This window comes from Rattus norvegicus, chromosome 16, assembly GCF_036323735.1.
Source record: "Rattus norvegicus strain BN/NHsdMcwi chromosome 16, GRCr8, whole genome shotgun sequence".
Classification (NCBI taxonomy): Eukaryota; Metazoa; Chordata; class Mammalia; order Rodentia; family Muridae; genus Rattus; species Rattus norvegicus.
Genome location: NC_086034.1, coordinates 25,594,412 through 25,621,928, shown reverse-complemented (window position 1 = coordinate 25,621,928; position 27,517 = coordinate 25,594,412). Strand labels below are relative to the sequence as shown.

The 27,517-nt window shown below is 42.7% G+C and overlaps 1 protein-coding gene across 2 annotated transcripts; it reads left to right on the top strand.

Moving 5' to 3' along the window:
* Positions 1 to 25,724, top strand: Lpl (lipoprotein lipase). Of its 2 annotated transcripts, XM_063275054.1 has the most exons (11): positions 1 to 46; positions 790 to 1,604; positions 8,002 to 8,162; positions 12,153 to 12,332; positions 14,400 to 14,511; positions 15,464 to 15,697; positions 16,377 to 16,619; positions 19,114 to 19,234; positions 20,714 to 20,896; positions 22,014 to 22,115; positions 23,711 to 25,724. In XM_063275054.1, coding segments are annotated over exons 2-11 (1,425 nt in total). In that variant the 5' UTR covers positions 1 to 46; positions 790 to 1,516; the 3' UTR covers positions 23,712 to 25,724. The 2 variants fall into 2 exon arrangements, with proteins under 2 accessions (XP_063131124.1, NP_036730.1); NM_012598.2 differs by lacking the exon at positions 1 to 46 and having other exon boundaries at positions 1,328 to 1,604; positions 23,711 to 25,128.
* Positions 25,725 to 27,517: the final 1,793 nt, after the last annotated feature.

Here is a 27,517-nt window from a genome sequence, read left to right as displayed (position 1 = left end):
ATGTGAACGATGCCCTGTTTAAGGATCACAAATGCAAGTTGAGAAGGTGAGACATCGGGCTGGAATTCATCTACAGAACAGCATGTGTGGCTTTTATCTGATAGTTGTGAGAAATTTAAAAGGTGGGCTTATATTAAACTATATAGTTTTTGATCCCCTTAACCTGTGTGTGTGTGTGTGTGTGTGTGTGTGTGTGTGTGTGTGTGAAGAGGAGACCATATTAAAAATACTGAGATCAGTAAAGAGAACTGATTTTTTGAGACGGCTTCTCAGCATTAAGGTGGGGAATTTAATCTTTATGGTTTTCTCTAGCTAATCAACACCTTCTTCATTTAAAAAGATACTTGCAGATGAGCACAGTATACGATGTGATTTTATTTTTCTTGCTTTTCTACAAACATGTGCTAATCCACTTTGCAAAAGCTCAGTCTCAACCCTGGCAGAGCACAATTTAATATTAAAGCATCTACACAGTCATACAATGACAAGCCTAGTGGAATTCGGGATATTTCCATCAAGATCCTCACCCTGCCCCCACACTCCCAGCGCCCCATATCCCCCTCACCCTGGAACATCGCTAATCTATGTACTGTCTTTGTAAGTTTGGATTGGTAATTTGGCATGCCTTCTCCCACTGAAAGTCCAGGATAGTTTACAATATTTGACCATGACTTTCTGCCTCTGAAAATAGATGTTATTCTTGAGTTTCTTACTGAATTAGAGGATCGAGTACAATTTACATAAGGTAAAAATTAGAATTATTAACTAATTTCCTTTCTTCTACCACAGAAGGAGATCCATATTGCCAACGATAAAAGGCAGACCGTGCAGGCACCAGGCGCTGAGCAATATGTGTCCTAAGGTCCCTTTGGCCCGTGGGGACCTGTATGTGTGTGTGTGGCGGGGGTACGTTTGAAAGGATCTTTCAAGTTTAACAAAGATTTATCAAAAGGGAGGGGGTGAAAGTGTTGGACACACGCGCTGTTTAAGAGCAAAACTTCTTCCCCTCAGAAAACTGATCGTAGACTACTTAACATAAATCAGCGTAAACCCCTCCTCCCGGCCTCTACAGGGGTCCCTGGGGAGCAGGTTCCTCTGGATAGGCAAACTGGAGCCTAAACGACAAGCAAGCTTTCCCTCCTGCCCTTTCCCCTTCTTCTCGCTGGCACCGTTGAGCCTCGTTACAGTGTGCTCAAATATTTGGAAGTGAATTTAGAGTCCTCCCCCCAACTTATGATTTTATAGCCAATAGGTGATGAGGCTTATTTGCATATTTCCAGTCACTTAAACAGCTGTGCAGTGGAAACGGTGTCAGACTCGATTCCTCCTCCTCCAAGAAATTCTGCCCCTTGTAGCTGTTCTGCCCTCCCCTTTAAAGGTTGACTTGCCCCGCGGCGCTCCACCGCGCTCTAGTCCTCTGACGCCTCCGGCTCAACCCTTTGCAACGCGGATCCCCGCCCGCCTGACTGCCCGCGCAGCGCAGTTCCAGCAGCAAAGCAGAAGGGCGCGCCCGGAGATGGAGAGCAAAGCCCTGCTCCTGGTGGCCCTGGGAGTTTGGCTCCAGAGTTTGACCGCCTTCCGCGGAGGGGTGGCCGCAGCAGACGGTATGTTTTTCGCGCCAGCTCCCCTCCACCTGCAGACCGGGACCAGACCACTTTTTCTCCATCTGAAGATGGGAGGGAGAAAGTTGGAAAGGACGTGCACTAAGCAGGCGCAATAGCCAAAGAGATTCCCGGGAAGGGTGGCTGGAGTGGAATCCAGGAGGAGGAAGGAGAGACTCTGCCTCCCATCACGCTGTGGCGACTCCGGGTTCCCGCTTCTTCTTCTTCTTTCTTTCTTTCTTTATTTTTTTCATTCTCCCGATTTCCCGCTCCGTCCCCAGCTCTCTCCCGCCGCCGGCCATCACAGGGAACGGCGGGGGCGGGGGTGTGACGCGTGGGATGGGGGTGGGGGCGCAGAGGTGGAGAGAAGCTGTAGTGATCGGTGGTAACCTCCTCATAGGCAGTGGGGCTGCTGAATGCAAGGCATGTGGGCCAAGGTGACCCTAACTTTGCTGGGACTACGGGTCAGACCCCTCTGTAGGCGGGAAGAGTGAACCGAGTGTGCCCCCATCGCGGGTGCGGGTGGGAGGACGCGTTGTGTGCATTCCAACTGCATAGGGCACTGTCGCTCTCGGCTATGGGCTACTGTGAGAGTGGGAATGCGCGGCGGTGCCGGGGAACGCATGGCACGGAGTCCTGGGAAACCGCGTCCTGTAAGCGTTCCTTGCGCTCGCTCGGCTTAGCTTGGTATTCAGGAAAGCCCAGCAAAGAGCCTATCTTCCAGAAAACGAGGCTCAGCCATCAGCAGACTGGAACCTGTGGCTTGGAGGTTGCCAGTTCAGCACTGTGTCCTATCCTTGCTGTCCTAGGAGAGGCTCGCCCTAGCTGAGAGCACATGGGATTTTCTAGAGCAGTTAGCAGTTAGCAGTTAGGAGGTCGCTTTCACCATTATGGTCCCAAAATCGGTCATCTCCACGGCTCTGCCTGCTCTCTGCCTAGAGAAGACGACTAGGGTCGGTAGCAAGTTACTTTATGGCCTTGAAGTCCAGACCTGCCCACAATTGAGAAGCCTTGTTACTTGAACCTTGATTGAGCTAACAGAACACAGACACAAAAAAATGACTGAACTCAGCCATAAAAGGAGGCTGGAGTTTCCTTGTGTTGCTGCTGGTGGACTCGCCACCAGGGTGGTGTCCCCTGGAGGTGCTCTAAGGTGGCACGTCCGCAGCCTAATTCCAGTTTTAGTGGAGTCTATGAGTGCAGCTGAAAGCTAGCTTTTATTTCTGCGTATAGTTGTAAATGTCTTGTTATCAAAGGCGAGAGAATCGGTCATGGCAGAACTGCACTAAAGTAAGAATCTCGGGTGTTTTGAGGACACTGGGGATTCTGTCTCTGCTGTGGCAAGCTATCTTTCTACATAGTTTGCAACTCTGGTTAAGAAAATAGGAGCAAACGCTCAATTCATATTTCAGAAACTACACCACAGTATAACACGACTTTTACCGTAAACTCCCGTGGAAAAGGTCGTCTCCATTTTCAGGTTTTGCTTCCTTCAGAAGCTCTGGACCCAGCTTTTCAGCTGCTTAGTGTCACCCTTCTGGGTTTAGCCGCATGAGCTCTTAGGAAAGTTGGCAAGACTCAAAGTGCCCTGGGGCCCCTCCCTTATAGTTTGGTTTAAAGGGACACCTAAGTAATTACATAATAATCTTGGATTTTAGCCAACACCTGATTTTCCTATCAATAAAATGTATTGGAGGAATATTATTCCTAAGCAGATGTGGAATGATTTCCTCTTATCGACGTTCTGTTCTCTCTACTAGCACTTTCCTTCTTCTACAACAGCAGGCCAAGCCCTTTGTCCCACAAATGAATTCACCTAGGGTGAGACTGTGAAAGGCACAGCTTGGAGTGAACCCAGCTCCCCTCTAGGCTCCCAGTTTCCTTGTTCACTCTTGATGTTTTTCTTTTTTTTCCACGAAGAGTGTATGAGTTTGGGAGACATTGCCCTGGGCTTCTTCCTGGAGCCCCTGCAGCCTTTCCTGGCCCCAGGCAGGAAAGCAGAGAGCTAAGAGAGGGAGCATAGAGGGTCCGGCTGCATGAAGTCCTGTTCAGCCACAGTGCTCACTTGCAGGCTAATATCAGAGTTAAATACCTGGAAAAGAGCTCGACATGGGAGTGATTGATTAATAACGGCATTGAAAGGTGTGGGGGACAAGCGGGGGAAGAATCTCGGTGGAAAGATGTTCCGTGTGTTTGACAGAGTGTATTTTTAACACAGCTTCCCTTTAGCCCACAGCGTTATAGAGCGGGCTGTTATACTCAGCTGACAGCTTCTGTCTGTCAGATGGTCCAGTCCGGTCATTGTCCCCTTTCCTCTGGGCACAGCCTGTTTCCACATTGTCATCACCAAGGCTGCATTGTGATGTGTGTGTGTGTGTGTGTGTGTGTGTTATCTGAGACGGTAGCTGAGTTCCTCTGAGTCTTCAGACACTCGGTGCTCCTTCCCTGATGGCGTTCATCCCGTCTTCAGTGTCACCTGTTACTTCAGTGCTGCTACTTTTCTGACAGCAGAACAGTCCCCTCTATCTAACCCCACCCTCTCTGTGGTGATTTGACTAAGCCTAATTTCATCTCTGTGACTATTTTCCATATCAGGATATTTTTCTTTTCTTTGTTCTACATTACATTTGAGCTGTCTTTTTGGATATGTAGGAATAAAGGTTACACAGTAAAGGAAACTCATTACTGTCTGATTTACCTACATAAACACATCACCCCAGTGTGTGATGAGGGCCCGCCTGGGTGGTAGCAGTTGTAAGGGTATTATTTCTATACAGAATTGAAGCCTTTGAAAGGATACGCCTCTGCTCCTCTCCTTCCTTCTGATCTCCCTCACTTCCTTGGTCCTCTCTTCCTTTTCCTTCTTCCCTCCCTCTTGTTCTCACCCCTTCCTTTTTTCCAACGTGGTCTTAATTTTCCTAGGAAAATAGCAAAAGGCAGCCTAGCTGGATGAAAGCCGAGTCACTGATACATTTCTTGGTTTCCTTAGCAACAGTCACCTCGGATTAATCAAGCTCACCTGACACTGCAGTAGTTAACCGGGAGTGCACCTTGATGATGAAATCTGCTATGGAGGCGTGTCTGGGGTTCATCTTCCTACCTGTCTCTGCATGTTCTTATCAGTAGCTGCTTCAGGGACCACAGAGGTTGGGAAATCTTTAGGATATGAGACATTCTTAAAGGGCAGCAAACACTAACTAGCAATATGAGAAATTCCTCCTGCGTAGACTAAGCAGCAGAAAGATGTGCAACTTCACAGCTAACCTAAAATTGACAGCTGTTGCCTAGCTTTTTAAGCAGCACCATTTTAATATGAAAACCACACAGACATACACAGACACACACACAGACACACACACAGACACACACACACAGATACACACACACAGACACACACACAGACACACACACAGACACACACACAGACACACACACAGACACACACAAACACACACAGACACACACAAACACACACACACAGACACACACACAGAGACACACACAGACACACACACAGAGACACACACAGACACACACACAGAGACACAGACACACACACACAGACACACACACACACACAGACAAATACTCCCCATTAAAGTTAAAACGAAACTTTCCATGTGCAAATCTATGATGGTGGATGAATTCCTGTCTCTTTTCTCATCCAGCAAGTGGGTTCAATAGACACGCTGTCTGTATAGCTTCCACCCTAAGCCCTGGATCTCCATGTTAAACTGGATTTTTTTTCTTCATAGAAACATGCAAAGTCAGCCTTAATACTTTCAGAGATTACCCAGGGCCATTTCAAAGTCATCAGGGCCACTACCTTGCCAAACTCTAGGGTAAAGGAGGCCGAGAATGGCATTTCTGGAACTGTTCACTCAAGGTAATCTTCTGATGCAGCAATGCAAAAATGGCCAGTAAGGGAGCCCGTCTGCTGGATCGTTCGGTTGCCTCTGATTGACAAAGACTGATAATCAGGCTGGCTAGATGGCTTAGCAGATTAAGGCTGTATGGAAGCCAGATGACCTGAGTTTTATCCCCAGATGCCACAGGGTGGAAGGAGAGAACAGAGTGCAACCTCTGAATATATGTTATAGAGTGTGCGCATGTGTGCACATTGTTAGAGAGGAGGATAGACTATTAGAGGTGGGAAGAAGTGGCAATCAAATGAGGCTAATTTACTTTTAGTTTTTCTACACCACTTTCTCAAACTAAAATAATTTCTTGGGCAGAATCAGATTAATTAGGTTAATGGCACGCAATATTTTCTTTTGCCAGCTAGTAAGGTTAACAGCACTTTCTGGTTTAGAAGGAAGAAGAATGGCTGAGTCATCAAATAAGATAGGGGACTGCACAAACTCTTGGTAGCAGGATAAATTCCTTACATTATTAGGAGCTTTAAAGATCAGGAATTTAGCCCAGCCTCTGAGTTGGAGAAATGCATTTAGAGTATTTAGCAACTGTTGGGAAACTCATTTATTTCTAGCAAATGTAATTACTAAGAAGCATCTCCTCCTGTGTTTTAGGTGGTAGACATTGTGTGTGTGTGTGTGTGTGTGTGTGTGTGTGTGTGTGTGTGTGTGTGCGCGCGCGTGCGCGCGCGTTCGAGTGTGTGTCTGAGTGAACTTGTATGAATGATTGAATCACTGCTTACAATGAATCACGAAGACACTCACCTCAGCGTTTACACACAATCTTTAAGAAGGGAAAACCACCTGAGGAGCTCAACTACACTGCCCGCTCTTTCACTTCTAGCAAATCCTTCTGATTGTCCTTCTTGGCTCGATTTTGGCAATGTCAGTTTGAGGTTAGAGGTTTCAGTTTTTAGTTATTAAAAAAGGGAATATATTTATGTTGAGACATAAGTAGTGTCTTAATTATGTCAATTGTTCATTTCCTGAAAAATTTAAAAGAGAAACATTCCAATTCTTTCTATATATATTTTTATGTAGTAAATAGACATTGTCTATAACTTGACTAAAAATTAAGTAATTGTTCCTAACTCTTCTGTGGTCTTTTTTTTTTTTTTTGAAAAAGATCTGACGGTATTGACAACTTACCAATTTTTTCTTTCTATAAATAATCATAAAGGTTTATCAGCATTTAGGTATATGTCAATAGTTTCAAAACCAAGGTTCACCTTCTCTCCTATCCAGGTCAAGACTCAGTGTGAAGAGGGAAAACAAGCTCCTTTTGATTCATGGTTTCTCTGTGTTGTCCTGGTTGTCGTGAACCTCACTATATAGACCAGGCTGGCCTCAAGCTTACAGAGATCTGCCTGCCTCTGCCTTCCTAGTGCTGGAATTAAAGGCACGCACCACCACCACCTCGCTAAGATTTGCTGTAATTTTAAAGGTCTAACTTCGTGTGAAACATTCTAAGAACAAAAGGAAGAGGAGAGCTACCTAGAGAATGTATTGCCTGTGGCTCACACACTCCATGGTGTCTTCGAACCCTCCACTCTCGAAATGGCTGGAGACAGCACATGTTGCTGTTAGGATAGTAAATGTTTCCCAACTTAACTTCCTTTAAAATTCTGTTAATGGGGGTCTGGGGGGGGGAATGGTCCCTCCTTTAGGTAAGTCTGATTGTGTTCTCATAGGAAAACCTTAGATAAATACATAGTAATCACATATTTAAAGAAAATGGAATAACTCAAAACCTAACAGTAACCACACCTTATGAGATCTGTGTGTTCTCCACGCAGTGTTCTCTAGGAGCATAAACTTTGAACTTGAACCAGAACTCCTGGGTGCTAGAGCGCCCTGTCTTTCCCATCTTGGCCAAGTCACTTGAGACATGATGAAATTCAGGAATTTCTACATAAGAGTTCACTTGTGTGAATTAAATACACACCCACAGGCTCCCTAACTGGACAAGGACTGAGAGCAAGGGCTGGCAGTCATATTGCTTAAGTCACAGTTAAGGTCATCTCTGTCTACACTATCACCAGTGGGACATTGGGCACTCTCTTGCAACCCACGGTTGTTTTTTTTTTCCTTCTTTTAAAAATATTTTATGTGCACATGCAAACAGTGTTTGCATGAATTCAGGTGTACACGTGTACATGTGCATATGGAGGCATGAGGTTGATGGAGGCTGTCCTTCTTGATCACTCTTTCACCTTATTCTCTGAGGCAGGGTCTTAGAATCAAACCCAGAGCTCGCTCAGAAGACCGCACCTCTGCCTCGGAAGGCTGCATTTTCCAGGCAGGTCACCACACCCACCTGGCATTTATGTGAGTTCTGGTGCTCTGGGCCTTCATGCTCTGTCCTCATGCTAGCACAGACTCATGTTCCTTTTTGAAAACCTGCTTTAGAAAAGTCAAGGGTGTTGTTGCCATCGGCTGCTTGTGAATGTAAAACCAAATAATCCCTTCCATTTCCTTTCCTGTAGGGGGAAGAGATTTCTCAGACATCGAAAGTAAATTTGCCCTAAGGACCCCTGAAGACACAGCTGAGGACACTTGTCATCTGATTCCTGGATTAGCAGACTCTGTGTCTAACTGCCACTTCAACCACAGCAGCAAAACCTTTGTGGTGATCCATGGATGGACGGTAAGAGTGGTTCTGGAGCAAAGGGTGATCAATGAGACCCCAGCTGTTGGAAAGCCACCATCTGTATTTGTCTGCTCTCTGACAGCTTCCTTCTAAACTTGAATAGAGGCGATCTTGGTTCATGGTAGCCCCTATAGTCCCAAATTCAATAGTCCTTCCCCTAGCTGGTGCCCACCTTTGTCTGCTACCCTTGGATCATTCATGGAGGTAGAAGAAGAATGTTCCACTCAACACTAGATAAGGATGTGTTACTGTTTCAGCAAGCCAGTGGAAGCCTGGCATGATCCTGATACACACAGGATGAGCTGCCCCAGAACCAGGAAAAGATTTGTTTGTTCATTCGTTCATTCATTCATTCACTCATTCGTTCATTCGTTCATTCATTCGTTCATTCATTCATTCACTCATTCGTTCATTTGTTCATTCATTCGTTCATTCGTTCATTCATTCGTTCATTCATTCATTCGTTCATTCATTCATTCGTTCATTCATTCATTCATTCGTTCATTCATTCATGCATTCATTCGTTCGTTCATTCATTCGTTCATTCATTCATTCGTTCGTTCATTCATTCATGCATGCATTCATTCTTGCATTCATGCAATCTTGCATTTGTTCACCAAAGGCTCTTTCCTAAAGTCATCTGTGAGAGTAAGAGGAGGCCAAAAGAGCTGCTCAGGTGCTTCTTGGCTGTTCTCCAGCCCTGTGATGTGATCATTTGTGCTCTCTAGGCCTCAGCCTACTGACGTAGGGTAAAACAAGGGGCTTCATATAGACTTCACTAAGGCGCCCCTGCTTCCGATGTGCCCCAGCTACAAACTTAAGGGAGCTTATCAGAGAACTGTCATGGAAGAAGGCTGAAGAACGTTCTTAGGAAGGTAGCTCAGGCTATAAAGTGTTTGTCTTGAAAGGCACAGGACCTGAGTTCTATTCCAGCACTTAAAAAATAAATAATTAAAAAGCAGGGCACAGGGGCATAGCCTTATAATCCCAGGGAGGCGCAGATGGATCTGTGGAGCTCACGGACAAGTCAACCTAGCTTCTTGGCCAATTTCTCATCAAGAGTCCCATCTCCAAAAGCAAGGTGGACAGCTCCTGAGGAACAATACATCAGGCTGTCCCACATGGACCCACCCAGAGACACGCACACACATAAAAAGGAGAGGAACAGAAATACAAGCTGTGGTTAAAGCTACTTGTTTAAAATATTCACAAATAGCCCCTCCCAAGTATGCCAAAGAGTTGCTTTCCATGGTCCTGTTCTGCGAGTATTTCAATTAACTTTTACGATTTTCAATTCCTAGTGAGCAGGTTGCATTATACATTAAAAATAATTTATATAAAATAGATGGTTAAAGATGCATCGTCTTCCTATTCAGAGGCAACTCTTGAACGCTATAGCTATATATCAAATTCCAATGAGAAGAATTAGGTAAAAACAATATACACCCAATACAGATATCTCTTCCCACACACTGAAGTGGTTTTGTTATTGTAATCATTTATAATCTCTACGGATATGTTGACAGCAGGATCCATACAGATGCTTCTGTTTTTAAGATATCATTTACTAGACTGAACCTAGTATGGTATACAGCATATGATGAAAGTCTAACTCCTAACATAACAAAAACTGTGAGTTATGTTATATATCTTTATATTTGAAGTGTTTGGAGACAGTTTCAATGTACATAGTATGGCCCTTCCCAAGAAGTTTAAGCTCACTTACGCATGGGAAGCAACCGCAAGTCTCAACTCTCACACATCTCAGTCCGACCCCTGAAAGAATTTGGAGCTTTAGAAAGTTGCAGAGGGGCTGGGAGACTTTCCTTCTCTTGTGAAGATCTCATGACTAATGCAGTGTCTAGCATGGTGCCAGATGCAGCTCCTGGTCCTACTGCCTCACAAAATGCACCTGTGCTCTTCAGGTCACAGATGGTGGTGTTTTGAGTGCTAGCCTCAGGCGAGGTTGCTGATCAGGCCAGCTGTGTTTCCTTACCACACGACTTGCCTTGTCTGGAATCGAATACAGCCAGCTGATCCTGGCTTATCTGAGCAAACGCTGGCTGGGTTCAGTCAAAACACCTGCTACAGGCAGCAGAGTGGGTTCTGGTTCAGAAAGCTTGTCTGATACAAGCTTGTACGTAGAGAAAGCTAGAAAACAAGACCTTTTTTGAGTAGAGGACAGTGTGTGGCCTCCTCAACTCCTTGTTTCTTTCAACTTTATTTCATGTTGAATAAGAAAAAGGGTTGGATGAGTTGCTACTGAGTTAATTCAAGTACCCAAAAGTGTAGGTAAGTTGGTCACCTGCCCTTTGCCAGACGGCCTAACTTGGAAACATTGATATAGAAAAAGGTACAGCAGAACCTAGAACAAACAGCTTATCAGAGATAAGCTTCCAGGTCACCCAAGGGCATAGACTCAGGGAAGTCAGGACACTCTTCTGTCAGGTCAGGAGAGCTGCCCACTCCCACTGGAGCTTTGCACTAGCTGGGTTTCACTGGGGGTGGGAGTCAGGGCAGTTAACACTATGTTCTGGAGAAATGACACCGTCTTCTGATCTTCTATAGGAGCTGCAAAAGGGAGTCAGTGTGGTGGTCAGGAAGGGAAGAGAATAGGACCAGCTGTCCAGAATGGACAGTCTGCATGTGTTCAGTTCGTTCCTTCAAAGACATGCTCTCAACCCCAACTTGAAGTATCCTGGCTGAGACGTGTTCAAAGAGGCTTACCTGGGTTTTTGGTGGACTGACATCAGCTGCATATTATTTCTTCTTTGCTTTCTCTCCATGCTGAAAATAGTTGCAGAGCTGACCCAGCAGGAGATCAGAACCAGACTGGTCACAAGTGGGAATGTATGTGGGAGCTTCGAGCTGTTCTTTCTGTTACAGGTGTCCCAGGAAGGCTGACGTTAGTTTACAGAACTGATTAATAGGAGAGGTATAACCACAATCCGTATCTCTCGAACTGGCCTTGCCCCAGCACAGGGCACAGAAACTAGGTGAAAAGTTGTCTAGTGTAGGGAGTGACGTGAAGTTCATGTTTGGGTTTTTTAGTCTAATAAAGGCATAAACAATAAAGCAGGAGTCTAAAAGAACTCATCATTTAAGTGTAAAACTCCAGATGGAGTCAGTAGATTTGGGTATCCAAGGGTCCCTTTCCTCTGTTGGTTTTTGTAGGTCTTAATAAAAAGCACATTTGCCAAAGTGTTCTAAGTTCAACAAACAATTGGTAGCCTTTACTGCGGCTGCAAAGTGACCTGACCTTAACATCCTTAATAAATAGTTTGCAAGTGCAAACCTTTCTTTATAAGTACTGCATTTGCATCTCTTAAAAATAATCTTCCTTCTTCTAATTATGCAGCTTTGAATGTTGAGCCTTGGGCTTTCTCTGCACATGCAAGCCAAGCACTTCGCCACTGTACAATGGCCCTGGCCATCTTTCCACTTCTCTTTTTAGGACAGTCTCACTAAGATTCCCCAAGGCTGATCTTGAAATAATTCTATAACTGAGGCAGGTCGTGAACTTAACCTCTATTACTCTCCAGAGCTGCCAAAATCAGACATTTGTCCAGCAGGCCTGATCTTTAAATCGACTCTTCTGGGAAACATTTCCTATCGAAATTAAAAGTAATTAAACCACATTTCTTTTCTAAAAGTTTATAATTTGGCTATAAATGTTTAATATGTTGACACTGAGCTTTTTTTTTTTAAATAGTGTAAACTGTTAAAGTCTTACTAATTGATAAAACATAACTTTTTAAAGCAATATAATTTCCGGTCTGCTGTTCCTGAGGCTAGCACTCTCCCTGGTATACTCACATTTGCCCTGGAAGGGGTAGGGATAGGAAAGTGTCAGAGGGCCCCTTGAAGCTTGACTTCTCAGCCTGAGCCAATGGACTTCCATGATAGTTTGTATTTTTCATTTCTCATAGATGCTTGTCATTTTGTAATGAATTATAGTCAGAAGAAATCCTGTGTTGTCTTTTTTAGGTGACAGGAATGTATGAGAGTTGGGTGCCCAAACTTGTGGCTGCCCTATACAAAAGAGAACCTGACTCCAATGTCATTGTAGTAGACTGGTTGTATCGGGCCCAGCAACATTATCCAGTGTCTGCCGGCTATACCAAGCTGGTGGGAAATGATGTGGCCAGGTTCATCAACTGGTTGGAGGTAAGACTAAGAAGAAGGAGCCTTCTGGGTGTAGGTTAAAACTCTTGGTTATAGCTAGACGAATGACTGATTTATTTTATCTTACTGCCTTTTCTCTAAGAGCTAACGTGTTTTCTGAAGCATTTCAAATTTTCACAAGAGCATCTTTATGTTGTGACAGTGTCTTAGTTTGGGTTTTATTGCTGTGAACAGACACCATGACCAAGGCAACTCTTGTAGTGGACAACATTTAATTGGGGCTGGCTTACAGTTTCAGAGATTCAGTCCATTATTATGACAGAAAGCATGACAGCATGGGAGCAGACATTATGCTAGAGCCAGGAGTTCCTAACTTGATCCTAAGGCAGTCCAAAGGGCTTCTTCAGGCAGCTAGGAGGAAGCTCTCTTTGCCCACCTGGACAGTGACACACTTCCTCCAATAAGGCCACACCTCCTCCAACAAGGCCATATTTCCTAATAGTGCCACTCTCTGGGTCAAGCATATTCAAACCACCACAGGTAAGAATGACAAAATTAGACAGCCAATAAATCATCCTGCACTGACCTGTCCTTTGATATTTTAGTGAACAGATCTGCTGGGACTAAGAACCACGTGGGTAGCATAAACAAAAGCCCTGCTTTTTAAGACAGGAAAGACGCCATGTTCAGCTGCCTCAGTCCCTCAGCTGGCTGGCATGTGTATTTGTATCCTGCTTTGACTCTTGTTCGAATACCAACCTTTAACAAAATAGTTTACAGTGTTTGGCTCTTAGAGTAGCTGAGATCCATAGAGTCACCCTCCTGGCTTGGGGCAGGGATGAACTGAGACAGAAAGAGAGCTGGGTGGACATAGAGGACATGAGATAAGGTCTGGAATTGGAGTTGCCTACAGATTTTTTTCCCCACTTCCTTCTTTTGGGGACCACATGCTGGGAGTTAATTTTAAGGTTTGTTTGCTTGTTTTTGCTTGTTCATTTGTTTTGTTTTTGTTTGTTTCTGAGCTAAATAGCTAAAGATCTATTCACTGAAATATCAAAGGATGTCGCAGGACTGGATGATCTATTGGCTGTATAATCTAGTCATTCTTACCACAATGTAAGCTAGTACTCTCGTAAAGAGTTATATCAGCCAGGGAATCAGATGCAAATATCTATGCTTTGTTTATTGGATTAACCACTGAAAAACAAAAGTTCTTTTCTTGGCTTTTTTGTTAGTCACACAAATGAACTTGAAAGAACTAGGTTGCTTCCCCGGGTCAAGCTTCTTCCTTGTTGTCATAGTTAATTTTCTATTGATGCGATAAAACACCATGACCAAGGCAATTTAGAAAACAAAGCATTTAATTTGGGGCCTAGGGTTTCAGAGGGTTAGAGTACTTGACCATCAAGGCAGGGAGCATGGCAGTCAGCATATGGGCATCACATATGGGCTTAAGTGCTCACATCTTAAGGTACAGCCACTGGGCAGGGTATGGGCTTTTGAAACCTCATAAGCTACCCTCTAGTGACACCTCCTCCAACAAGGCCACACCTCCTAATGCTCCCCAAACACTTCCTCTACAGAGGGCCAAGCATTTAAATACATGAGCCTCTGGAGACTATTCTCGTTCAAACCACCACAGCTGCTGATGCAGAAAACGGAGTCATCCGTGTCTGGGATCTCTTCTCATTTTCTTTTGTCTGCTTTAGTCATGGCTTGGCCAACTTCAAGGAATAACAGGATGCAGGATATTTGGACAAGCAGATAATGTGCAAAACTTTAAATATACACTTATATATTATATCACATTATATATACATGCATATATCTACTATGTAGTACATATTTATAATATATATTTTAGATGTTTGAAAATATATATATATATTTAGATGTTTTAGAAAATTTCCTAGTTTCAAGTTGTCGTAAAGGAAAAAGTCTCAACCCCACAGAGTATTTGTGTCTTTTAGCTATAACAAGAAATCACTAAAATTCATTTACAGTAGTGCCGAATTTTTTTAAACCGACATTTATGTTCATTTTTACTACTTTTAGTTTTGATGTTTGACTAAGAGCTACATCAAAACCTTTTTCATTTATTCTCCCCAGGAAGAATTTAACTACCCCCTAGACAATGTCCACCTCTTAGGGTACAGTCTTGGAGCCCATGCTGCTGGCGTGGCAGGAAGTCTGACCAACAAGAAGGTCAATAGAATTACTGGTAAGAAGCATTTTGTTGTTTCATTTTGTTCATTTATCACAAGAAGCAACGTGAGCATCATTCTGAAAGAGAATCAGAGCTGCTTCCATTAGATACCCATGTGCATGCTGTTGGGAACTTGTGCCCAATATTCATCATCTCTTGTCTGAGGTCCAGCTTTCCACCTACTGACTGTGGCACAGGAGTAGACGAGAACATTAAGCATGGAGACCCACACGTTCCTCTGAGAAAGAGTTCTCACCTTCCTCTGTTCCATAGATGTCTCCCTCTCAAATAGCACCAGGGAGACTAACAAGGACTGATTCTAGAGAGTTTTGGAATAAGACAGTTATCTAGAAAGTGGTTATAAATGGTTTGGTGTAGAGAGAGGGAGAAAAGAATTGATCAGTGAGTGATTGTAGGTCTGAGACCTTTAATCTCACAAATAACCTACAAGAGGATATTAGGCCACTAGGTGTGAAAAATTTCTGTAGACTGGCCAGTTGAAGAGATGCATGTTAGGCCTGATGGTGCATGCTTGCAACACTAACACTCAGAATGTGAAGGCAGCAAGTTCAAAGCCACTGTCAGCTACAGTGTGTATTTAAAGCCATTCTAGTAACTGGAGCATCTGGAGAAAGGTGGAGGGTGGGGGAGACTTAAATATGTGGGCCACACTGGCGTACATCTGTAATCATAGCACTGTGGAATTTTAGGCAGGAGAATCAAGAGTTTGAGGCTAGCCTTGGAGGATGAGAAAGAAGGAGAGAGAGCAAGAAAGAGGGAGTGGGTGAGATTCCATTTTAGAAGTAGCTATGCCTACTTTTTTGACTCTTAGCCACTGAAAGATCCAATCTTGAAGCTGATAGGAATTTCAGACTTCCAATTACACCCCAAAGAGCAGATGCTGATGCGAGGATTGAACTTACTACAGACTTTAAAACTCCATGTGACTCCTTTCTTTCCCCCCAAGGCTTGGATCCAGCTGGGCCTAACTTTGAGTATGCAGAAGCCCCTAGTCGCCTTTCTCCTGATGATGCGGATTTCGTAGATGTCTTACACACATTTACCAGGGGGTCGCCTGGTCGAAGTATTGGGATCCAGAAACCAGTAGGGCATGTTGATATTTATCCCAATGGAGGCACTTTCCAGCCAGGATGCAACATTGGAGAAGCCATTCGTGTAATTGCAGAGAAGGGGCTTGGAGGTGAGTAAACTACAAGTCACTTAAATGTGAGTCTTGAGGCTTAGGCCCCGATGACCTTGTATCCTGTTCCCTGCCTCTACAGTATGTCGTTTCAATACACACACTTGTGGGGAGGGAAGATGGCTCAGTGAGTAAAGCACTTGCCATGCATGTGTAAGGACCTAAATTTAGATAACAGATCCCACATAAAAGCCAGATGTACCAGTGTTTGCTGTAATCTGGACACAGTGAAGTGGGAGGCAGATAGGAGATTCCCTAGAAGCTTGCAGGCCAGATAGCCTGGGTATGTCAGACAAAGTGGAAGGCAAGGACACAGTTTGTCCTCTGACCCCTCAACTACTAATTTAACAATTATTCCCCTTATTGTGTGGTTTCTGGAACTGTGCTTTTAGGAGCCTCTAGAAGTGGTAGACATTTTCAATAAAGGGAAATTTGTGTTAAACTAGAGGGAATTAAGTTCTCCCTCAGGTGTTGTCTATTATGGCTTTATAATCATTCATAACTATAAAATGGCAAGGGTCAAAAGTTCTTGTCAACTTCTGATGGTCAACTTGACAGTTAAGGAGGGGGATGAGCAGTTGCCACCAAGAACACATCCTAAAGCAGAGCCTGACACCGAGTCTGACCTCGTGCAAGGCCATTTCTGGAGAACTGCAATTTCCCATGTCTCTTTGCCCAGATGTGGACCAGCTGGTGAAGTGCTCGCACGAGCGCTCCATCCATCTCTTCATTGACTCCCTGCTGAATGAAGAAAACCCCAGCAAGGCATACAGGTGCAATTCCAAGGAGGCATTTGAGAAAGGGCTCTGCCTGAGTTGCAGAAAGAATCGCTGTAACAACGTGGGCTATGAGATCAACAAGGTCAGAGCCAAGAGAAGCAGTAAGATGTACCTGAAGACTCGCTCTCAGATGCCCTACAAAGGTAAGCTGGAAGCTATGGGAAGGAGGGGAAATTGTTTAGTGACATCTCTGTTATCATGGGCCAAGTCTGTCTATTAGAATTGCTAATGAAGTGATGTTACTAAGACTGGAAGCCTCACTTGTGCCTCTGTTAATACAGAAGGGTTTTCACTAGTTCATTTCATCTAGCTCTTGATTCCCACACTAGCAAGACCCCAGAGCTCAGCCTTGAATTTGCAGCCAGCCTTCTCTGTAGCTGTGACCAGCCATTAGTACTGGGAGAGAGCTAATTTGGAACCATCACTCTGAGATTATAAACTCTAGGCCTTTGGCCCAATTCAGTGTACCACTTGCTTTTGTAAATAAAGTTTTATTTGAATATGGTCAGACACATTTATTTCCATATTATCTAAAAAAGACCATGTAGCCAACAAAGGCTAAATTAGTTGCTCTCTGGAACTTCATTGGACATTTGTCACTTCTAAAATTTGCTTTACACAAAGTCACAAACCACCAATTCAAATCTTTCAAGTGTCTTAGTGGGGGTTACTATTTCTGTGATGAAATACCATGACCAAAGCAACTTGGGGAGGGAAGAGTTCTTTCTGCTTACACTTTCACATCACTGTTCATTATCAAAGGAAGTTAGGGCTGGAACTCAAGCAAGACAGGAACCTGGAGACAGGAGCTGATGCAGAGGCCAGGGAGGAGTAGAGCTTAATGGTTTACTCAGCCTGCTTTTCTAAAGAACCCAGGATCACCAGCGCAGAGGTAACGCCACTCACAATGGGCCTGGCCCTCTCCCATCAATTAAGAAAATACTCTACAGACTTGCCTGTAGAGTGATCTTACAGAGGTATTTTCTCAATTGGGTTTCCTTCTCTAAGATGACCGTAACTTCTGTCAAGTTGACATAAAACTAGCGAGCACATTAGGGAAGCAAGATGCCGAGTTATAAGTCCATCTGCCCATGAACTCATTTCAAACTTGAACTTAAAGCTTGACCAAAAGACATACATGGGGAAGGAAGGTTGCATGCTAAGATACATCTGGTGTCAGAGACCGATTTTGGACAAGCTGCCTTTGGCAGAGCCCTGGTTGAAGCCTGAAGGAAGGGCACTTATTAAATAGCTTTCCCAGATAAAATATGTCTGTAGGTATACCAGGTGGCTCCGATATTGGAGCATATGGCATTCAAAGAAATCTTGAAGGCTGTGAGAGAACTTCCATTTTCTCTAACTCTAGAACCAGGTGTGTGGCATGGAGGAGACCATACTCTAGAAATGGAGAGGCTTACACGGGGTCACCCAGGCTTCTGTCTGGACTTCCTAGACACACAAAAACAATCCCTAGCACCAGCCTCTCCTGTGATGACCTACAGCACTGCCTTAGACACCAGATGATTTATCTTTAGGTTTGAGTAATCATGAGGTTTAGTTGTTTGGTTTTTCTGTTTTTGTTTACTTTCATTATAAAATGAGCTATGAGGATGGCATAGTTGTTCCTGCCTGTAATACCCTGCCGTTGGGAGGTACATGAAGGAAGATCACGAGTTCAAGGACATCTTCAACTACATAGTGATTTTGAGGCCAGCTGGGCACACATGCACACATGCACACATGCACACATGCACACATGCACACACGCATGCACAACATCACTTAAAACAAAGAGCTAAACTTAATATAGATTATCACAAGAAACTACAATAAAATGTACTGAATTTTTTTTAGAAAAATAAGTATCCAAAGTAACATCAAAATCTAGTTTTGATCTACTCTTTGCCACTAGAGTTAAGGATGTTGGGTCTCAGCATAAGAGAAATTCCATTTAATAGATAGCAGTGTAATAAAAAATATGCATCGGAATCTTGGGGTACAGAAAGTAACCCTCAGAATGATCCCCATCTTGGTCACAGTAACTGTGTTTGTACTCAGGGTTTTGGCAGATAAGTAGAGTAGAAAAGGAAAGAGATACGGAAATTCCTGCTTCCTGATGGATTTCCTAAGTCAGGACAATTTGGGACCTGGCATTGGAAGACAGACCTCAAGGCTTTTCTGGTTGTTCACAGTAGTTCACTGTATTGTGTGTGCCACATGCCTCATTGTGTGGATGGTGGAGGAACAGAATGAGATGGGGCTGCGGGTGGTACAATGTACCCAGGAAATGGCAAGAAACAAGGCCATACACAGTAACAGTAACACAGTAGCAAATACCAAATATGTTTGGCACAGATGTTGAAATATAGGGTGGCCAAGGTCAGTGGAAGTCACAGAGAGCTTCTGGGTGTGTTTGGTTGGCAATTCAGACACAAGTGCACTATAGCCACACTGAAAAGCACATAAGGTCTACATCACTTTCAGCAAAAGCTGTTTCCGAAGCACTTCAGGTGCAATAGGTGCACTTCTTGTTTGGGTGCTCAGAAGACATGTTCTGTGAGTCTACATTGCTCGATCCTCTGGGAACCATGTTTTCACGAAGACTGACATGCCTTGTTCCGATGTCCTCCCCTACAGTATTCCATTACCAAGTCAAGATTCACTTTTCTGGAACTGAGAATGACAAGCAAAACAACCAGGCCTTCGAGATTTCTCTGTATGGCACAGTGGCTGAAAGTGAGAACATTCCCTTCACCCTGTGAGTATCTCTGGGACTGTCTCCAACCTGTGGCTAGGTCACAGCCTTGTTCCTTGCCAGAACCCTTGACCTAGGAAACAGAGGTGCTCACTATTCCTGACCTCCCATGAAAGGAAATTCTAGTTTAAAGAGATTAGAATTTAGCTGGATATGGTAGATCATAGCTTTAAAATCCCAACACTTAGGAGGCATAGATAGGTAGATCTGTGTGAGTTCAAGGCCAGCCTGGTTTATGTAGAGAGACCCTGTTTCAGCATACCAAAAGAAGAAAAGGAAATTAGAATTCAGAAATGGAGATCTTGCACCGTTTTGTAAGAAAAAACACTGCTTTCTAATCTTTTATATTTGTTTACTCTATACAGGTCTTTTTTTTTTTAAGAAGCACTGATAAAATAGTAAGTTCCCCAAAAAAGAGTTAACATTATGAAGTAGGGATATGGCTGGGAGGTGAGCACTTACCTTTGAATGTGGTCCCAGTATCACCAAGAAAAAAACAAAAAACAATTGTAACAGGAAGTCAGTTTACTAACATATACAGATAGATAGATAGATAATAGATAGATAGATGATAGATAGATAAGATGATAGATAGATGATAGATAGATTAGATAATAGATAGATAGATGATAGATAAGATGATAGATGATGGATGATAGATAGATAAGATGATAGATGATGGATGATAGATAGATAAGATGATAGATAGATGATAGATAGATAGATAGATAGATAGATAGATAAAGAAAATAGCATAAGTAAAATGCACATGGCAAAGTATTACTCAGTTTTGATTAGAGAAAATGTCATGATACCTTTTAATAATTCCTAAATAAGCACAGGTTTTAAAATGCACAGTGACTATAACGTGACTGTGCAGAACACACATCTACTGGTTGTATCATTGGTTGCAAGAACTTTTCATGCAAGGAAGACAGTGAGGAAATAATTTTCCATAGCTATGGTTACAAGGAATAAGGTTTCTTGTACAATGGATCCTTGAAGAAATACTCAGTGGGATGTTTTTAAAATTTTAAGTGTGGCATACTTATTATGGAATACATACCACCAGCTGAGTGTTAATTAACACTGAGGCAAAGGTCATGTGAGTTATGGTTCATCATGGCAATAAAATCAATTCAGATTCTAAAAATTAGAGTTCTTGGAAAGTAGGTAAACATGATTGTCATAGAGCGAAGAAGAGGACTGAACATATACTTTGTAGTCAAGGGAGCACATGTATAAGATAAAAAGAAATACAGGAAACTGGCATATGGTCTTTTCCCCTTAAGAACTGTACTAGTTCTTAGTATTAGGAGGAAAAAGGGTGTGCGGGATCTTAAGCAGCCAAATGCTGCTGACATTCATCTCTGACATGTTCTGCATTTTTAAAATATCATCCAAACAATAAAGCTATTTACATTTAGGGAGGAGAGAAGGCTGATTTCTAGAAGTAACCAACTTTGTGGAATTTTCACTCAGGCCGGAGGTCGCCACAAATAAAACCTACTCCTTCTTGATTTACACGGAGGTGGACATCGGGGAATTGCTGATGATGAAGCTTAAGTGGAAGAACGACTCCTACTTCCGCTGGTCAGACTGGTGGAGCAGTCCCAGCTTTGTCATCGAGAAGATCCGAGTGAAAGCCGGAGAGACTCAGAAAAAGTAATGGACCTGAATGTCCTCCCACCCATTTCGCACAGACTCTGTCAGTGTTTGGGGGGAAACCTTTCGGGAGCCTTCAACATGCACGTGGAATGTTAGGAACCCTCCTTTTCAATCCTGTGGGACCGAGTTAATTATTCCAGAAATGATTCAGGAATATTCTTTCATGGCCACACAGAGGAATTTATTGAGTACCAATTACACTTGCACACTTGGAATGGAAATGTTTGGACTTTTCTTTCTTTTTTTTTTAATCTATTTTTGCACAAATATAATGAGATATATAGGAGATGTGTATTTCACAGTCCTACACACAGTCTGAAGGTAAATTGAACCTTTTCAGTGACTGCAATTTGACTACCATCTATCACCTCAGGTCATAGTGTGAAACTTCCAATGTGTGCCATCATTTTGGTATTCAAAAAGACTGGGATTTTGGAACATCTGGGAATTTAGATTTTGGGGTTGGAGATGCTAGCCCTGAACTGGTCATGATGATTTTGAATGAGAGCTGGGATCAGAAGTGGGCAATCTACCTATTCTCTAGGACTATTTCTTGCAAACACAAAACAGTTACAAAATATAGAACAAATAATTTGCATAAAGAGCCCTCATAGAATTGAAATGTTTACACACTTGTCCAAGAATTTTGTGACCATACCATTGATAGGAATAACTCTTTAAGGTAGAATTGAGAAATTTGATAGTAGTAGTAGTAGTAGTAGTAGTAGTAGTAGTAGTAGTAGTAGTAGTAGTAGTAGTAGTAATAGTAGTAGTAGTAGTAGTAGTAGTAGTAGTCGTCGTCGTCGTCGTCGTCGTCATCGTCATTTACTTTTATACAAAAACTTGTAAGAAATGCTACGGATAGAAAAATTCTACATAGCCTCTGTTCCCAAAGCAGTTGAAGGCTGACTCCCTGATTCTCCTATAGCAGTCCTAAGAGGTGGTTCTGTAACTCCTCTGCTGGTCAGACCTGAGTAGCACCCTTAACTATTGGAAATATCACCACGCACTGTAGCTACCCAATATGGTTCCATGGATGTGACTGGCCTTGACCCATTTGAGCAGTTGTTCTTATTGTTCTGGGTGGCATGCTCACATCTACTGTCTTCCACAGGGTCATCTTCTGTGCCAGGGAGAAAGTTTCTCATCTGCAGAAAGGAAAGGACGCTGCAGTGTTTGTGAAATGCCATGACAAGTCTCTGAAGAAGTCGGGCTGGTGAGCATCTTGAACCAAAGCTCTTTAGGCATGCTCTTGAACTGGCATCTGCCTAGCTCTTTACCCTGCAGCTTCTCTAGTCACTATCTTTAGGGCTTCTCTCTTAGTTCTTCTTTCTTATCTCATGCTCACTTGCTTTTTTTCTTTTTTTTAGTGCTACTTTTCCTTCTGTACTGTGCTGACATTCATCCCAGACACACAAGTTAACTTTTACTTCTTGAACCACCCACAAGCCCTCACTTCAGCATTTCCCACTACTGCAAGTCTGTTAGCTACATAGTGCTACCTGAAGAGCAGGGACCTCTTATGGCCATGGGTTCAGCCCAGGGTTCATACCTAGGGGTGAAAGCATCTCATATCAGCTGTAGCCACATGGTCACCTTCTTTCTCTAATAGCCACAGATTCCAGGACATAGGTCTCCCACAGGGGAGACCTGAACTGTGTCAAAACCCCAAATATGGGGAGAAAATGGCGTAAGAGTACAGGAAACTGTTCTCCTATCTCAAAACAACTGCTGGCTCGTCCTACATGACCTCTGGGGCTAATCCCCAATGGCAGCTGGCAGGAGAATCTTTCCAGCACGTCAATGCTAAGTGGAGACCAAGCATGTGACCTTCCACCTCCTTTCCCAAGCTCTGAGGATACGCTGTTTTTATCCCTCCCCCTCACTCTCCTGCCAGACCCCAAGTGCTAATAGGTTACACATATTAAAGGAAGATATTAGATAGTACTACAGAAGCGGTGAAACAGAAACAATGACAGAGTCACTGGGCAATAGAAAAAGCATTTGCTTTTGCTTTATCTTATTTTCTCCATTATAATAAACAGAAGTACCAAATAATGTTACTGTCTTCAGGAAAAGAATATTAAAGACTCTATTATGAGCACCTCATTTTAAATGTCCACTTAAATATAAGTATATGTGCTCACTATGGATAGATGAGGGAAACCAGACAAAAGCAAGGTGAAACCAATAAGGCCTTATCAGTAACATTTTATTTATAACCTTTGTCACTATACATACATGGCATTTATATGTTTTCATATCACAAACATGGGAAATACCTTCAATTATTTATGAGGTCCTCAGGTAATCCTGTTTCTAAGAAATTATCTGAGGTCTAATGATGTGCCTATGGTCTGTTCATAGGATTTCGAAACAACAGATACAAAGGAAGTCATTTCTTGAAATGCCCTTTAAATTTAGGATTATGAATCAGACAATGCTCTTCAGGGGTTTTCAACTCACAGACTCTCAGTCTAACATCCCCTGCTAACTCTTCAGAAGGCTCACAAAGAATGAATGAAGCAGGCTTTTCACTGTGTTTAGAGCATAGGAAAGCTTTGGGACTTTTGTCATCACGTGACCTGGTCTTCTTGAAGATGATGTTCCAATGGGGGCCTATGTATATGTGCACCAAGCGTGTCTACTGCCCCAGGAGGCTACTACTTTTCCAGATGTATTATCTGAACCACACAAGCTCAGTTCTGGATGTCACTTGGACACTGCTTCCTTATGACAGTGCTGGGAAGGGGACAGATTTGTAAAAGACAAATCGGATGATTAAATAGCCTTTCTTCTGTTTTTCCTCAGACACTGGACAAACCAACAAGAGAAGAAAGCATCTGAGTTCTTTGAAGACCGAAGAAAATGAAGTAAATTTTATTTAAAAAAAATACCCTTGTTTGGGTGTTTGAAAGTGGATTTTCCTGAGTATTAATCCCAGCTATATCTTGTTAGTTAAATAGAAGACAGTGTCAAATATTAAAAGGTGGCTAACACAACGTGAGGAACCTAATGGCCGATAGCATGTCCTCCAGCATCAGAAGACAGCAGAGAGGAGAAGCATGCCATCTTATATCCCTTAAGAAGGAATCATTTGTTCCCAACCATACAAGACTCCTTCATGTGACCCATTTGGTCATGGTCTAAAATTAGTAAGGGCCTCTTATTTTCATTAGATCTCTGAGGTTTTAAATTGAGACCTTCTCAAAGTTCTCTTGAAGTCTAATATAGACAACATTTTTTTGTGCTGTGAGTCAGATCCATTTCTTTAGCAGTTGAAACAGCTGGCCATTGTAACTAGTTCTTTTACCATCAGGATATAGCACCCCTACCAAATAAAATAAATAAATAAAGTGACCAGGGACATGTGACTTTGCAAAAGCAATGGAAGACGTGGCTCGTGGATTCCTGACCCTTAGTCCCACCACAACGAAGTACAAGTCAGTAGAGGTACAAAACCTAGACTGAGTAATTCTTAGTAGACTTCAAGTTTTATGGCTTAATTCCTCTGTCTTTTAAAAACGTGTCACATATTATAACATTATTCTCTAGACAGATGTTGAAATGAGCTTGTGATTCAGGTGACATATGAATTGAGCTGAGAGAAAATAATGCCCTGGCTGATTTTATTTCTCTGTTTTGCTTTCTTGAGAAAAGGAATACTTGTCCCACTCCGTATCTGAGCCTGACCAAGAACTAAACTATGTACTTCAGGCTTACCTTGAACTCTCAACCATCCTGCCTTGGCTTCCTGAGTGCTGGGAGCTTGATAACCATAATTTTATTATCAGATTTTTCTTAGTCATTTTCACCAATAGAACACATTCAATGCCCAATCGTTAGCATTTCGTTTGAGACTCATCTTGACCGTACCTCTGTCACACGTCTAACACATCACATTAATTTCTAGTTTAGAAGTGATCAAGTTCAAATTCTGCACTGCGCAAAGTACAAGTTTTAGAGCAGGACCATTTTTTTTTACCACGTAAAAGTCGAAATTACTAGGAAATGTGTATATCGATGCTTGTACACTGTTGCGTGCAAAGTGAGGAGCCTTCTATTGTGATAGCCATAGACAGTACCAGGCTCGTTGCCGCTCTTTTGTTTTACTATAAAAAAATCAATAATGAAGAATTATTTATGAACAAGATCTCATATGTTCAGATTGCTTTTACTATTCATCAATATAAAATGTTAAAAAAAAATAAAACAAGTTCTATCTCAGAGGCTGTTGCTGGGAACAGAAACTGTGAAATGTGTGGGTATCTGAACACCTACACACAAGCAAAGCCCCACAAGAGTCTTTGTCATTCAATGTCATTCAGAAAGGAAAGAGTCAAGAGATATACCATAATATGTCAGAGAAGTAGTTCCAGATATGCTGGAATGCTAGCCCTTGCTAGGAGAAAGTTGGTTGTGCCTATGTAATATAGGACAAAAGTGACTGGTTTCATTAGGCTCAGTGTCATTCTAACAATAAAATGATGTACCATATGTCACCAGCATCCCCATTATTGCTAATTCATGGCAGTATATACGTACATATCTCAATGATGCTTTGACTTTAAATTTTATTTATTAGCTGTAAATAATGTGTGGGTGTGTAAGGAAGCTTGTAAACACTGGAAACGCTGTTGTGGCTATCTGGGGTGTAGATTTGTGGTGCTAACTCTGTGTCCACCTCCATCAGTGATTGTCTCACTGAGCCAACTCACTCTGATGAACAGCACAATGGAATAGCTTTTGAAGGAAGAAAATAAACTCACCTGTGTGAAGAAATGGGATCTGCTTTCAATAAAATCGAGAACGTTTTATCATGTTATCAAGTCATCATTTTGTATCATTTAGCCCTTCTAAAGTCTAGGGAAATTATTTATTCTTAGGCTAGATTCAGATAGCAAATTTTGACTGAGTAACCACTATACTGGCTAAGGCACAGAAGTAATGTAAGTTTCCCATTAGATGTGTGCCTGATCATCTAAGAAAATCAAGTTAATCAATGTAATCTCAACTCCTCTGCTCTGGGACAGTGTGTAAGACCAGACATCCCAGTAAGTTAGTGCTACACTCTGAGTACCAGCAAGTTCATCCCATCGCCCATCTTTTTTTTTTTTTTTTTTTAATGCTCACACTACTCTAGATGGGATACCCCATCTGGAGACAAAGCATGTGTGCAGATACACAGAACAATGGAGACAGGGCAGGAATCAGTTTCCCGAATTACTCCAATGACTGCTGACCTTGGCATCAGTACCCGAGTGTGTGTAGTCTCTCCTTCATAGATTATGGCCAAGAGCATGCTGAATAAGTGATGGAATCTTTCTAAAAATCAGCTTCCTGAGGACTTCACCTTCCACTGGGGTCCCTCTTTCATGTTGACTCTGTCTTGGAGCACTCACCTGGAGGAATTCACATGAGTAAAACTTTAGAGAGGACCATGCGGCACCAACTGGAGCTCAGCCCATTCAGAGCCCAAAACTGGAACTCTGGGCATATGAGTATTTGAGCTAGCTCACTCACATCTAGTCAGGCTCCAAGGGCAGAAGCTGGTGACCAACAACTTGGTTACAACCTTAGGTGAGAACTTAACCCATCCCAGCATTCCCTGATTCTTGGTACACAGAGGCTGAATAAATGTTTTCACCTGCCACATATGGGGGCTAAGGTTTTTATGCAGCCATAAATGAAAAATACATAGTTTGCTTTATCTTGCTAATTTACTCCTTGTAAGTCAAACATTTACAAGTCCATATTTTGAAAGAACCAGGGAAGGTTATGCTTTGAAGGTTAGTTATTCCTATACTAAATTGTCTGCATGGTGGATTTAATTTTCAATACTTTCTTTCCCTTCCTTTCTGGTTAATATTAGATCATAGAATTTATTACAGAGTAATGTACGATACTCTCAAGGGGACAGAGTAGACAATAGCCAGAGCTCCCATGTTGTGTTATAGAGTACTGCTGTGGAGGTGGACAAATGTGTGCTGGCTCCAGATAGGAACTGACAACAGACCAAATTAATGCTATTACTGAGTTCAGTGTGGTTACTTGTAGATGTATACGTGAGGGCTTTCTTACAGGAGCTTCTTCACTGAAAACCCACTCCAATACAGCGGACAGTTCATCAAAGCTGCAGCCCTGAAACTCTCTGATCACTTGCTAGCAGCTTACCTGGTGGGACAGACTGTTTCCTCCTCAGCCCTTATTATATATATTAACATGAGGAGTAAGGGGCCTTGCAACTCCGCTAAGTTTAAGGGTATCCGTGACAGTTGTAAGGCTATACTTCCTGAATCTGAAGAAACCTTTCTTTAGAACTTCTGAGTCCTATCTGGTCTTATCCATCGTCCAGGATGGAACGCCCCCTTTCAAAGGGAATTGCTACCCAACTGATTGCCCATATGTTTTTACCTGATAATACTACACTTTTCCACAAGATCAGATTGTTTATGAAGACCTTCTTCAGCCAAATGAAATCTGCAGCTACGAATAGCCAACTGAGTTCCAAACTAAATTCATTTTCCTTCTTCCCATAGCATCGCCATCCAGGAAATTGGTTCCACACACAAACTCTCATGAAATTCTTGTGGTTTGTGAATTCCATGACTATTAGTT